Source organism: Falco peregrinus, chromosome 3, assembly GCF_023634155.1.
Source record: "Falco peregrinus isolate bFalPer1 chromosome 3, bFalPer1.pri, whole genome shotgun sequence".
In the NCBI taxonomy this organism is placed as follows: domain Eukaryota; kingdom Metazoa; phylum Chordata; class Aves; order Falconiformes; family Falconidae; genus Falco; species Falco peregrinus.
The window spans coordinates 112,940,927-112,955,697 of record NC_073723.1 but is presented as its reverse complement, the minus strand read 5'-3'; the positions used below and the strand labels follow the sequence as shown (position 1 = coordinate 112,955,697).

At 39.8% G+C, this 14,771-nt stretch overlaps 2 protein-coding genes across 8 annotated transcripts in view; one reads left to right on the top strand and one right to left on the bottom strand.

Annotated features, from left to right (window-relative positions):
- The window catches only part of MTOR (mechanistic target of rapamycin kinase), a 66,868-nt gene that overhangs the window by 31,992 nt on the left and 20,105 nt on the right, over positions 1 to 14,771 (bottom strand). The window lies entirely within an intron of this gene.
- ANGPTL7 (angiopoietin like 7) lies at positions 7,377 to 14,766 on the top strand. Of its 2 annotated transcripts, none has more exons than XM_005229598.3 (5): positions 7,377 to 8,028; positions 9,713 to 9,813; positions 10,149 to 10,343; positions 11,172 to 11,370; positions 12,397 to 14,766. In XM_005229598.3, the coding sequence occupies exons 1-5, from the start codon at positions 7,650 to 7,652 to the stop codon at positions 12,564 to 12,566; spliced, it is 1,044 nt and encodes a 347-aa protein (XP_005229655.1). In that variant the 5' UTR covers positions 7,377 to 7,649; the 3' UTR covers positions 12,567 to 14,766. The 2 variants fall into 2 exon arrangements, with proteins under 2 accessions (XP_005229655.1, XP_027643760.1); XM_027787959.2 differs by having other exon boundaries at positions 9,710 to 9,813.

Genomic DNA, 14,771 nt, shown 5'->3' with positions numbered 1-14,771 from the left:
TTCAACAATTAGCGCTGCTCTTTCACTGATGCTCCCGGGTGCACTCAATTACTCTTTTTTTTGTTTCTTACTGTTTTGGCTATCCAAAGTAGAATTAAATGTTTCAAAGCTGTCCATGGCTAGGTTTAAGCAAGGGGTGGGGAAAGAAAGGAAGGAAAAGGAGAAAGACTTCGATTTAAAAGAATACACAGCAGTAGATATAATACTGTATTGTCATTATTAATCACAAATTACTCTCTTGTAACAAATGATCTAGCCCACACAGTGAGTAAAGATAGGTAATTTTGTGGACTAAGATAAGCCACTGACTGGGAAATCTCCTGTCAGTTATTTCATGTTTTGACGCACCACATTAAAATGGTGTATACAAAAAATGGGGGGGAAAGAAGCAGCAACATTCACTGCTTTGGCAGAAATGTGCCTAAACACAGAGAAGTACAACTGCCCAGAAGAGTACAAAAATCCCTCCAAAGCAAGACTCACACAAAGTGGGGTTTAATATGGTTGAACATTCACTGACTGTTTCTTCAGAGTAATAAAATCTTGGTAATCACTGCATCATTTTGCTATTCCGTTTTACAGGCTAAAGGAAACACAGTTGTGTGTTAAGTTGTTGATTGTTCTGATCTTGTGTTTTGGAGGTTTTTTGTTTGTTTTTTTTGAAAGACCTTGGATTTCTGCTTTTTCTTATTTGCTGGATTCAGTGTACTCTTGACTGCTGGAAGTATATTGACAGTTCCCAAAAATCACTACTACCACAGCTGACTGGAATGTGTTTTCAACAGACCCACTGTTCTCTGCATACAAATTCTCTGAGAGTGGGCCGGCAGATTGTACTTCTCTTGGAAAAGCATTTCCACATGCAGTCCTGTTAATACATCCAAAATACACATTTAGAAATCATGGCATTCTGTGCTTCCCTACCCTTTCACCTTCCCACTATTAGGATATTACCTCTTTCCCTTGCAGATCTGATGAGGTCTGCACTCAGGCAGAATCTTCTTATATTTTTTTAACACTCAAAGCACTACAGAGCTGTCCTCTAGTTATCATGCTGGAGACTGGACAGAATGAAAAACACTACAGAAAAGCATCCAGGCACACAGAAGAGGCCCCAAAGAGCTAATATTCCAGCCAGGCAGAGTTGCCAGGGGGTTCTACTCACAGTGTTGCTGCTGGAAATCAGGGCAATTTACCGGATTAGGATCAGGGGGATAGATTTCTCCTTATATCTGGAAAAAGGTAACTACAGAATCTTTCAGGATTAAAGGAGAAGATGGGAAAACATCTCTCAAGATAGAAACAACGCTGCTGGCTAACTCAGCAGAAAGTAACTTAAGTCTCTGTTTACTGGGAGACATCCTTGCAGTTGCTCCTAATTCAGGATAATACGAAGTTTACTATTAAGGAGAAGATCAATTGTTCTCCGTATCTACTGAGGGTAGAACACATTCATCTGTTCACTTTTGTTTAGAATCTAGAAAAAAGCCACCACTACCACCTACTTTTCTTTTAAGGCATGCTGCCAAACCTTCAAGTAGACTACCGTATCTCCTTTCTTGGAAGTTTTCAGGTATAGGTTTGGTAGGTTATAGGTTACATATGTAATCTATCAGGAAAGGCCTAAGTATTCAGCTGTGCTGCTGGTATGGGCTGGCAGAATCTTCCAGTATTAAAATGGGAGTCCAGAGAAATAAAAAGATTGTCTAAGTCATATCAACAAGATTTTGACATATTTAGAAATAATGCATTAATTTCACTGTTTAGATACCCACCATTTGATTTCTCTTCTTACGCAATAAGGGAAGTCGTTAGAAGAAACAATAAAGCAACAGAAGATCTTCATACTTTCCTTCAAAATCAGGATTAATCAGTTGCAAAACTGATTTCCATCACTGAAGCTTTGTATGGGTTTGGTCTGCCTGGACTCACTGCATAATTATATAATGCAGCACAGTAGAATTAAAATTGATGTCACAACAACAAAAGCATTAATTCTCATACTCCAAGTGCACAATCTTCAGCAGCTAGGGGCGGCTAGGAAGGACATGAGACTGGCACAGAAAGCTTTGTGAGAAGACCATTAAATCCAAGATGATTGACAGTTTTTCCCCCCCTCGTTTATTAATCAATTTCTGAACTGTAGCCAGGATAATATTTAGTGTTCCTGTCCAACCCTAACCTATTTTTAGTACTTGACCATGATGAGTGGGATATTAAAATGTGACAAGCCTTCTGATGAAAAAAAGTTTTGTACGGATGGAATGACATAGTAATTGGAAAAAGTTATTACCCTTGGCAAACTCCCTGATATAAAAATCTCTGACAAAAAAAGTATCTTAAATCTTTGAGTATTATTAGTGGTGCAAGGTTACAAACCTACTTTCTGATTATTAAGATATCGAATAAAAAAGTAAGTCTTAGATGTGTAAAGCACTAAAATGTAGCACACTCAGCTAGAATCACAAAAAAAGAACGTTATTTAAGGGAAATATACTCCTATTGCTTGTATATTTTAAAGGCTATTTAAACAGGAACCAGACATGAACTGGGAATGAAAAACAACTTTACTGTCTTCAGAAGAAAGAGTACTCAGATGATGGACTTGTCTCCTCCACAACCCCCAGGCATAAACGTCTAATGTTCACTAGTGATACTCTCTTTTATACAGCCCTGGGAGCTCTCCAGTCTTCCATTATCTTTGAGGGTCTCTAACAATATTGTCTGTCACTCAAAATATATTAAATTTTCAAAAACTAAAAAGTAAGAGATTATACCCATCCCTATCTTCCCATAACAGTGAAGAACTTGGTTTTAACAGTCTTTTCAGGAGGTCCCAAGCCTATCTGTGAGCTAACACACACATTTCCTATTGCCAGAAAGCATCTCAAAACTTGGTAGAGAAACCTTATTTTTGCAATAAAGCAGCTTGTGTGCAAAGTCTAGACAAGAAGACAAACTTTTTTTTTTTACATCTCCCCAAGTTTGTTTAAAAGACTCCTCTACGTGACAGAATTTACCAACCTAAGTCAAGCTTGTTTTTCCTTCTGAGGAAGTGCTGAGAGCTTGCTCCTGGAATTAGAAGTCGAAGGCACTGCTACTTTGTAGATACTCTGGGGAACAGATAATCCTCTAGCAAAAGGAACTGGCTTTGTTGGCCAGCTTCCCCAATTCTACAGTTTGTGTTCAGGCATCCCTGAGTCCTTGATTCAACAAACCTCAGAAAACAATCAATTGCCCCCAAAACAAGTCTAAAAAAATGCATTTCCATCATGTCACTAAAAATTATTCCCATGCTGGGAACAAGTATGTTTGAGAAACCAATACCAGGAAAGAGCTGTTTTCAATAAACAGTTGTGAAGATTGACTGCTTACAGGCCAGAGTAGCAGCCCCTTCAGCTTTTCAGCAAGGGCACACATTGCTCACAGGCATTAAAATTGGCCAGATTCCCAATCTTGATATAAATGCTTGCAAATCAAATAAAAACATTCATGAGCTTTGAAAGGAAAAGCAGTGAAAATGTTACCAAAAAATTCTTGGCTAGCCCTGCTGCTCAGGCTGCAAAAGATCTTGTACCACCTATCCTTTATTAACAAGATTCAGTGAAGGCAGAGAAGAAAAGAAATTGCCAAGGAAGATATTTAGCAGAAAAAGGTGAAACACTGAACCACAGCCTTTGCATATTTGTTACACCAGAAAAGGATACATTAAATAAAAAAGAAATCACAAATGATTGTAGGAAGTATTAGCATTTTGTTTCTCATCAGGCCCTCTTACTTCCACTTGTTTCTATATAACTTCAGAGATGTATAACTATTTGCAGTAGGTAACAATTCTATTTAACTTTACTAGAGATTTAGTCGTTACTGTAAAGCTATAGCAGAGTGACCGTTAGAACATTTACGAGCATCTCCAAAGCCAGAGGTGAACAGTTTCATACTTCCTTGGAGGGGAAAGCAGTATTTCACAGAGCTTTGACAAAGTAAGTGTGGACTCCGGCAATCTGCCAGCAGAGAGTTGAGAGGCTTTGCCATCTCAGCAAGCACCAGGAATGCTAGATTCTAAGCATTTGCCGGATGCATATTAAGGGTTTTGCAATGACTGGCTACCAAATAAATAGCCAGAGGGCACTGAGCTTTCCTTCTTGTCTCAGCTTCACATATACCTGCCAAAACAGCTTCGCAGAGAAGGCAGTCATTTAAAACCATCTCCAATTTAATCCAGCCCTCCAGGGACAAGAGAGACTTGGTTCTAATCAAATAATACTAATATACTTGAATTTGGTAACATCAAGCAACATTATAAGTATAGGGTACATATTAACTGCAATCACATTTAGACTCAGTTCTTCCAACCACTTCAAACTTACATCATTGACAAAGTCGAAAAGGATTTGCCTCCTGTTCTTGACTTCAGCATCTCCTTTTTAGCTATCGTGTGGCAAAATATTTCCACATTCAAAATACAACAGAGGAAAACTAGGGCGGTGGATTTTGGACCAAATGATACTCTATTTCTCTATTGGTATTGGGGGAAAGGGAAAAATAGGACTACCCACTCAGTAATCACAGAACTAGTTTCTTCCTAGCTATGCCCAAAACTATGCTTCTTTCCAAAATATAACAGGATCCTGAATTCAAGTTTTAAGTACAGCAGTACGCAGCAGTGGAAAGTTTTCTACAAACTGTCAGTTCCTACAGCTGATCTAATCTGGCAATGACTATCATTAGTAGCTATTGCTGCCTAAGTGACTGCCCTCAGTTCTTCATGTAACAGGGAAAGATTCATCTTTCAAATACTCATAAAGAAGTCAAATTCCATTAAGGTTACGGTCTCTGCCAAGAGAGATCTGTCTGCCCAAATCTCTCTTAATGCTCCCTCAGAAGTAATGACAGATGGGAAGATTTGTGCTCTTTTCCATTCCTGCATAATACATCTGTTGTCACCCCCTTACACAGAGCAAAGTGAGAGAACAAGGAAGTATTACCTCTGTTTTAAAAAGGGTAAATCCAAGTATGCAAAAGAAAGATAGCCTGCATTAGCATACACAAATCAGAGGCTGGACCCAAAATAAAACCCTGGCTGTCTCATTTTGAGTGAAATACTCCAGTTTAGAGAGGGCATTTGGAGGCCTTTCTGCACTGTTTTGTAACATCTGTGCACGACAAAGTTCGGTTAAATCTTGGATCCTTCCAAAACTTGTATAAAAGGGGAATGCACAGGCCTGCAAGTGGTTCGTCTCTTCCACATCTGCCCTTCATGATGGGAGTGTGGGTGAAATTCAGACTGTACAAAACAGGTAAGAGTTACTGTGAGCAAGAGCAGCAGCAGAATGTATCGAATCCCTATGTAACAAGATAGGGGTGTTAGCAGGGTGGCTTTTTGGGGTGGAGAAGCCAGAGTCTGGCCTGTCCTATTCTTTGTTCCAACTTTGATGAAAACACGTTTCTCATCACAGGAAGCCTGAGAAGAATTTGCCCCTGGGAATGACAGAAGCTCCAGCTGGAAGAGGGCTCAGACAGGATTAGAGGCAGAACAAAAAGGTCAGGCTTTCATCCATGTGCAGTGGCACTTTCTGGTCTGAAGTATAAAAAGTAATTTTGCTATGGAAGGTTTCTGGAATGTCCACAACAAAAATGTGACTGAAGCCTATGGTCTGCTGTGGAGGTATCCTCAGTACTTTAATCAAATTGTACTTTCATATCTCTGGCAATATCCCAGGTCACCACTATCACACAGTAGCCTCACCAGCTGATACTACACACTACAGTGGTTTCTGCCTGAAGTACAGCACACAGGCAGCCACAATGAAACTCAAGACACTCACACTGCCTGGAGACGTCCAATTTTGACCTCCTCTTTCTCCTCTAACAAAATTCAGGTTTATGAAACATCTGTATTCATATTCCACCCTTTCCGGGCTTTGATGATTTTTCTCTTCCTAAATCTTTGCACCTTGTGGGGTCTCGTTACTATTCTGCAGAAAAACTACTAGCCAGCTGTAGTGCAAATCAGAGGCAGAAACAAACATCTAGCAACAAGTGTAACAAAGCTAAGGAGGAAGAGAAATTGCACCAACAGGAAATTGTGCTTCTTATTTCTCTGAAAGTGGGTATCAGATCAGCAAGGCTTTCCTAATGTTTTCTAATTAAGCAGAAATCCCGCAGCCACTTTGGATCAGCAAACGAAGTCTAGATGGGATAGCATGTCTCGGTTGGGTTTGTCCCAATTTTCTTTGTAAAAGGAGCAAGATTAGCTTTCTTTTGTTTTTCTGGACACCAATAAACTCCTATGGCATTTACGCCAGGTGCAGATACAGGAGCCATTTACTCCTTTATTTGCATCTTATCTCTGCCAGTTACTACGATCACAAACTTTGCAGAAAGATGCAAGAACCCACACGCTGGACAACACAAATCAAGAAACAACTTATCTGTAAGGATCTAGAACAAAAGTTGCAGACCTTTTCCAAAAGGCTGCACCACTGCTGAAGCAGTTCTATTTTGGGATCAAACAGGTATAATCAACTTTTCAGCTGTTAAAAGATATAAAAAGAAGAGATTGGAAGTTGTTATCTCAGCCAGCTGATATTTGACCTATACTCTGAATGTCTACAGATTTAAGGTTTACTCTTAAATCTACGCTTTATGTAACTGTGGACATTTTAATTACCCATACATTTTCCTTTCTTAAAATCCTGTTAATAAACTGGCTGCCATAATGTTGGAGTTAGATCACATTGCCTGTTAAAAAGCCATCTCTTGTCAATTTTAAGTAGACTGCCTTTCTGCACTTTTTAACGTCCTTTTGCTTGTCCACTGCGAAGACATGCAGTTTGACTTACATATTTTGCAGACTTCTTTCCATCCCACCCTCGGATAACCCATCTCTAAAGAGAACAGCACTGAGTTCTACAAAACAAATAGTGCAGATGCACCAGTGTCCAGAGAGAGGAGGATCAGATGCTGAACTAATTTGCTAAAATATCATCTCAATTAGTAAATACTGCAAGCATAGAGTTACCCCCTACAACTTCTGGGGATTATATTAGTTGGACTCATTGCAACTAGGGCTACCTACAAGGCAGTTACCTTCCTCGAACTTTAACAAAGTCATTCTGTTTGGACAGCCTTTTCACATTCTGGACCTCTAATACTCCTACGTTACTGAAGTGCCAGAACTAGTCACCGAGAGGGCTACAATCCAATAGGCAATAATTGCTGGAAACTCTCCTCGTTTCCTAGCCCTCTCCCACACCCCTTCAAGACAGAACTGTGTGAAGTCTCTCCTGCTCTCCCCAACATTTCCTGGCTGAAACCTGTTCCAACTTCACCCTGTGAACACCTGATATGGACAGATGAACTGGGAGGGGCCAGAAAACTCTTCATAGCTTCAGGGGGGTGGAGGTAAACAGAAAAATAGTATATAAGATGCTTTGAGGCAGACTTCCATAGTGAAGACTTCCTGATTCTGACAGGAGGGGTCTGAAAAAAAGCTACTTCTTCAGGCTCCACCTTCAAAGACTCACTTCATTGGAAGAAAGCTAGGTACCAGTCTGCTGTAGCACTTGCAGAAAGTTTCATACCTACCCCAGCTGCATTCAGGCTACCCGCAGTCAGCTGGAAGTTTTCTGCTGCTGTAAGCAAAAATGCCAGCAAGATCCACTGCTCAGCTGGCATGGCTCTGCATTGTCACTGTGTCTGTGGCAATCTATCCAGCACTGCTGCAGAAGCCTCCTAAAAGGAGAACAATCAATGGGAATGCACAGTCCAAGATGACAGGCTGCTGCGATGAGATGAAAGAGCTCAAGCTGCAAGTAGCCAACCTGAGCAGAATGCTGCAGGAGCTGAGCAAGAAGCAGGAAGGTGACTGGGTGAATGTGGTTATGCAGGTGATGGAGCTGGAAGGGAGCACCAAGCAGATGGAGTCCCGCCTCATTGATGCTGAAAGCAAATACTCCGAAATGAACAACCAGATAGATATCATGCAACTCCAGGCAGCTCAGACGGTCACACAAACTTCAGCTGGTAAGAAGGGAGTCGCTGAGCTCCCAGATAGACCTCTTTATGCACAGAATGAACTAATGACTAGTTCTTAATGCTAGCATGTCTCACTAACATGATTAGCAAGTATGCATACTGAATACTTCTGCAGGTGATCCTGAGAGAACTAGTTTGAATTCATCTGCCAAAAGTCCAAACATCCAGCTGTATTTTAACATCTGTATGTCTGTTATGAGGGAGCAGAAAAACTGAACAGGTTTTTTATTTGTACAGCACGGAACTCTGTCTAATATTTTATTTTCTGAGCACTATAGTATCAATCCAAAAAGAAAGGGAGCTGGCTTTGTCAGGGAGTGGCTCTGGCAGTAACATCCTCTGAGTTCACAGTGCTGACAGAGGACTAGAAGTTGGTAAAACAATTAGAAGAGCTCTCCAAGCATTACTGGAGATTTATAATCGTATCTTTATGACTATCTCTGAACCAAAGTAAGACTGATCCATTATTTGCATGGCAATACTCAAAAATTCAGGGCTGTAGATGATGCAAGATGAAAACTGTGATATAAGCCTAGCCAGAACACAGTTAAATTGTTGAAAATTATCTCTTCCCTGAGGGAAAATTTCACTGCACACAGTGATTGCACAGGCCCGTACTAAACATGGAATGCAGGTGCATTTTGTAGGTTAGCTACCTGTAAAGTCACGTCTAAAAGCAAGTGTCCTTTTTGTTGACTTCCCTTAAATCAAAATTCACTGCAACAGCTTAAAACTTCCTTAAAAAGAAACTGCTGTTGTCTGAGATGACTGGGTTTGCCAAAAGACTTCACTTGGATTTTTTTTTTCTTTTTTAAATGCGAAGGAAAAACTTCTAAATCTGTTTACTAAATTCTTCTTAGAAAAAGTCCCACTTGACTGGTTTTGACGTGCCACTGTTAGATCTTTAACAAAAATTATACCATAACAAATCTCTTTGGAGCTGTACTAAAGGTTTAGAAAAAAATACAGTAATGTGCAGAGGAAACTGGGTTAGAAGATAATTTAAAACAGATGCATCTCACCTCACCAGGTAAGAGACATTTAGTCTGTACTAAATTTAAGATTGTCAGTAGGGATAAAGCCTTACTTCAGCTAGTTTATCTTCTTCAGAAGAACAGCTGTGAATTTTACCACCTCCTGCACTGGGAGGAAAGGAGGCTTGCAGCAACTGACAGATTGACTGCAGCTAAAAGTCACTACCACTGTCACAGGCTCTAGTGCAAGAAGTGTCAAGCAAATATGCCTCATCCACAAAGTTGGCTAACCTGTTCAAGCACACAATCAGAACAGGCAGCAGACCCAGCCACCCTATTAGATAAACCTTTATTATTTGGCAGGGGGGCAGCAAACATACACCTTTTTACCTTCCAGCAGACACACACAGTAGCTATGTGAAGATAAAGCAGAGATGTCTCTTTGGACAGAAGAGGTTAAAAAAACCCAAAAAAACACAGAAGAAAACCAGAGAACACCACAAAGTCCCAGTGCTACAACATCATCTTCCAATGCATGCACTGATCAAAATTAAACTATTTCAGGAAAATATTAGACTTGTGGGACGTCATCTTCACTTGATTACTCCTTGTACTACAAACTAAGCTTTACAGAAACCACACTTACAGGAGTTGCTCTTGCTGTTCAGATTCTTACTTTCTGGTTCTGATTCAAGTAGATGCTGTCTATGACTGCTCATCACTTTACCAGAGGAACTACCGAATCTCTGGCGTTTACAAGCTACCTCCTGATGAATTTTTGGGCAGTCCAGATCTGGAGGTAAGGATTCAACTACACACTGTGTATTACATGTCTTTTCAAATATGACCAAGCAATACTTATCTACCGCAGAGATATAAAAGGCACATACTGTATTATGATACTCTGCACTTTGAATCAGCATCTTTATGTAGGCAAAATTCAAGGAAGGAAAGAGTGTACCTTTAAAGAGGAAAACCAGAAAAAGGGTTCATTTAATAATTTTTTTTCCCATGACTTTTAAATAAAATAGGAATTTCTTCAAGTTGTGAAATCTGGAACAATGTCTTGTGCTAAGGGAACTGAACCTTCCCAAGTCCACTAACTAGTAAACACTGCCTTTTTTCCTGTTCTAGGTGTTCTGTGACATGGAGACAGATGGAGGTGGCTGGACTATCATCCAAAGACGTAAAGTTGGATTGACATCTTTCAATAGGGACTGGAAACAATACAGGGAAGGATTTGGCAATATTCGGGGAGATTTTTGGCTGGGAAATGAAAACATCTACCGACTTTCAAGACGCCCCACTGTTCTGAGAGTTGAGTTGGAGGTAATTAATAAGCTCTCAATTTCAGCAGCAAAAGGTTTTTTTGTACAAAGTGGTTCTCCAGTAGCAGATACCATCTTCTACCTCTATAGGAGACCCAAAGAATTTGTACACTTTAATTACAGAAGGAGGTAGGCCAGAACTAGTGATACATTCAAGGACAAGAGAGAATTATGTTCTCCACTGTGCAAATTCAGTAGGACAATCTTCCGTCTATACACATGGGGCTCTAGAGAATCCTGTGGAACCCACTGCAGACAGAGATCAAACCGCCGACCACCTCAGGTTTAAAGATTCATAGAGATGCCTGATAAAGTTTTAAAGACTCTGAGTCTTTTCCTTTTGCAGCACTTCCTTCCAGCCTGTGTAAAAAAGATTGTACTACCCCAAAACAATTTCCACAGTCTATTAAAGGTTTGGGTTTGATTTAGACTAGTTCATAACTGGTACAATAGCTTTGAGGGATGTGTATGTGTGTAACAGAAAAAGTGAGTTGAAAGGCTTTACGTCTAGAAGTCACTGTTTCACAGAGGAATAAAAAGTTACTTGAGGCAGCACATTGAGACATGGGTGTTGAATGCAAGAGCTGCACACCAGGTTTCCATATGTATTCTTCAATACAAGCGCAGATAAGATTTGGAAACATGACGCTTCACTCTGGAAAGTTTCTTTGCCTTAACAGATAAGTTTCTTCAGTCTGAGACAGAATAAAGCTTGTGAAAAATCTAAGACTGAAAAGAGATACATAACATGCACTGTATATAACCATAGATGGCGGAGTCTTTTCATAACTATTCTAATATGACCCATTTCTTTATCATTCTGTGGCAGGACTGGGAAGGGAACATACGCTATGCACAATACAAGCAATTCACCCTGAGCAACGAAATAAATAGCTATCGTCTTTTTGTCGGGAACTACACTGGCAACACAGGGCGTGATTCTCTAAGGTATCACAACAACACAGCCTTCAGCACGAAGGACAAGGACAACGACAAGTGCGTGGATGACTGTGCCCAGTTTCGTAAAGGTAAAACACACATCCTGTCGCAAAACAGCTGCCTGGGTAATCTGTAGAGAGCCCAAGACTCCCTCTCTCCAAGTAACTAGCAAATACCATCTGGATAGCAAATCAAGGGAGAGGTGACCAATTCTGGAATATACACTTATCCATTTGGTGGGAAATCTGGCAGTTAAAGCTGACTTACACAGAGCCGGACTGCATGTTATAGACATCAGTACCCTCCCAATTATTTAGTGTATGTTCTCACCTACACATATTATTATCTAGCCCATTACGCATATCTGCCAATCTGCCAGACTAATTTCAGATGCTGATGCAATTCAGTGATGCAGGGACCTATTCCTGTATATCTATATGCTTTTTATTTTTTCTTGTATTTTTATGAGGTTTCAGGTTCTACTATTAGGGACTTCTAATTATTCTCCTGTATTATTATCCCACATACACCTCAAGATTCAACCTGAATTCTAATCTTTATTCCTACTCTATTAAGAGCCTCTAATGAGGCTACTCTCTTCGTTCAATATATTATCTCTATATGAGCTCTGTCACAAAGATAATTGTCTTCACTGCATCTTGCCCTTTATTTTTAATGACCTCATTGTGCCCTCACACAACATACAAATAAAATTGCTGATATCAGTCTCAATAAAATAGTGCAGCTCACTTGCAGAATCCAGAAACCTTTGACATACCTTAAGACGCCCAAGCTAAGAACCCAAATATGTTTCCTGTGCTAAGTCTCAGAATCAAGAGACGTTAAGGAAATATTCTAAGAGAAGTGAGTAACTAAACAAAAAGCTACTGGACTTATTTGACTATGGAACCATAAAGCCTTTATGTATTTAGTATCTATGTTAATTTTCAAATTTACTTGCAATCCCAACTATTAGAGCCATAGGCTCCAGGGATTAAATGCTGCATTCTGGTCACTCTCCTCCAGAATGAGCAATAGTTCTTATTATTACTAAAAAATATACCTGTATCTAGTAAATGGCTCACCAGAAATCTATTAATTTGTTTCCTGAAAAGGTGGATATTGGTACAACTGCTGCACAGATTCCAATCTGAACGGAGTTTACTACCGCAAAGGAGAACACACAAAGAACATGGATGGCATCACCTGGTACGGGTGGCACGGATCGACCTACTCACTGAAGAGAGTTGAGATGAAGATCCGGCCACAGGATTTCAAACCGTAGAGGGAAACAGTATTTGATTGTACAGCTACATGATGCCACTGCACAGAAGGTGGGCAACAAACAGCTCAAAATCAGCCAAATAATTGTTCATTTCATCTAATATGTGCAACAGCTACATACCGGCTACGTACACACACAAACACACAGGTGCATTAAGCACCAGCCACAGCCACTAGTGTTACCAGGGCTCAGACTTATTTCCTCATCTTCAAGCTCTTTCCAAAGGGAAAAATACTGTGTTAGAACAGGTTAGAACACAATGCACTTACAGCACCTTCAGAAAACTCATTGGTGTGTTTTCACTATCACTGTGACTAGTGTGTCACCTTAGAACTAACCAGCCAAGCAGGGACTAAAAAGAAAGCCTCCTTGTTGTCTTTCCTTCAGTGTCCAGAGCAAGCATTGCTTGTCCAAGAGGGACTTAAATCACAAAAATGACACATTCATTTCAAGCCAGAGGAATCGATCAGAAGTGTCTCTGATGCACCTTTCCTTAGTGTATAGTAAGTGGCTTACATTCCCACAGAGGAAAAAGACAAAGCTCGAAAGCTTTAGATTAGTTAGTATTCAGGTTCTTTTCTGAACTTTTACTGCCATCTCCTGCTACTGTCTCAAGTAAGTCCCCACAGAGGGCTGCACCCAGCATATAGTAACCCTGGAGGAAGGATTTGTGCCATATGCTCTGTGACGTTTATTCCTATCCATAGATTACCTAGAGGTTGATAAACTAGAAAGCAGCTTTCTGGGCTGCCAGCAAATTATGTTCAGGTTAGAACATGAGTGTGCTATATGTCACTAGGACCAAGAGAGAACAGCGAGTGAGAAAAAAATCCAGACCCGGCCAAAAAAACTCAATTCCAACACGTAAACCCACTGTATCCATGAGCAAAACACTAGTACACACCAGAGAATCCATAAGTGCCAAAGTTATTCAGACATAAGGGAATGTTCGCTAGCATACCGCAATGAGGAATATTAAAATCTGTTCTGAAAACTACCCCAATTACAAGTTACCTAGAGATGTTATGTCAAAAATTAGTATGTTTCTCCCTTACATAACACAGTGTTAAAAATAACAGTTAAAAAAAGAGAGACTCTTCCTGTAGCCATACCATTGTTTGAATATGTTGGAAAAGGCAGTTATCGTTAATATATCTATTTTTATTCAACTTAAAGAGAGTTTGAATCTAATTTAAATTGTTCAGTCTTGTGTGAAATGGAAGAGAAAGGTGTCTTGGGAATTGCCTTACATATGTTTGACTATTCATACTGCAAATTTCAACTGTGTGGAACTATAGTTGGAACCATTCTAACTGTGGTCCATAAAATGGATTTGTAAAGGTTTCTAAACTTTTTAATTGCTAATAAATTGTCTTTCATTTTTAATCCTGCTTTATTTCAAGTCTTTGCTCCTTTAACTTGCTTTTTGATACACAAAGAAACAGCTGCACAAGTGATTGAGGCCAGGCAAGGGAATATACTGAATTCTGTATTTTCCTCAGAAAAACAAGAGAGGACAAAGGAGGCAAGAGTAAAAGAGGGGAAAAAAACAGAAAAGCAGAACCCCAAGGAAGTAGGAGGGCTGAAAATTCACTGCAGACAAAGCTAAGTTTTTACTCAACCAAAATCAATTTGTCCACCTCAAATGGTAAGAGTTAACATTTCTGTGATATGAAACTTGAAATTCACATTTTAAAACATGTAGTTCAGTACCAAATCCTGTGCAGGTATTTCAGGCTAACATCTTTCTTATTGACAAAGCTCAGGAAACAATACACTCTTGTTATAATATCTTCTATTTGGTAAATGAAGAAGAGACCTATCTAAGCCATGTAAGCAGATTATGATGAGCAATTTTAATTAAGAACTTCAGCTTTTCTAGCTTATTTATATGCAAGTGTAGAAATCTTGTCTCGTTTAACTTACAGCTACTCCACAACATCCCATATTGAACTTGAAGGATGAGAGGTGGAAATCAGAAGACTTTACCTTTTCCTGCACAGCTTCCCATGGCTTCTGTCATGATTTTTAACCACATAATAGGAGGACAGAACTCAGGAGCTAGGAGTGTACATCTACAAGGCAGTTAGCAAGCCTACAACAACGACTTGTGACAGAGAGTAAAATCCTAAGTATTGTCTAGATTCATCCTAATGGTATCCTAAATTGCATACTGATGCAAGAGCGTAAGTCTCATCAGTTCTG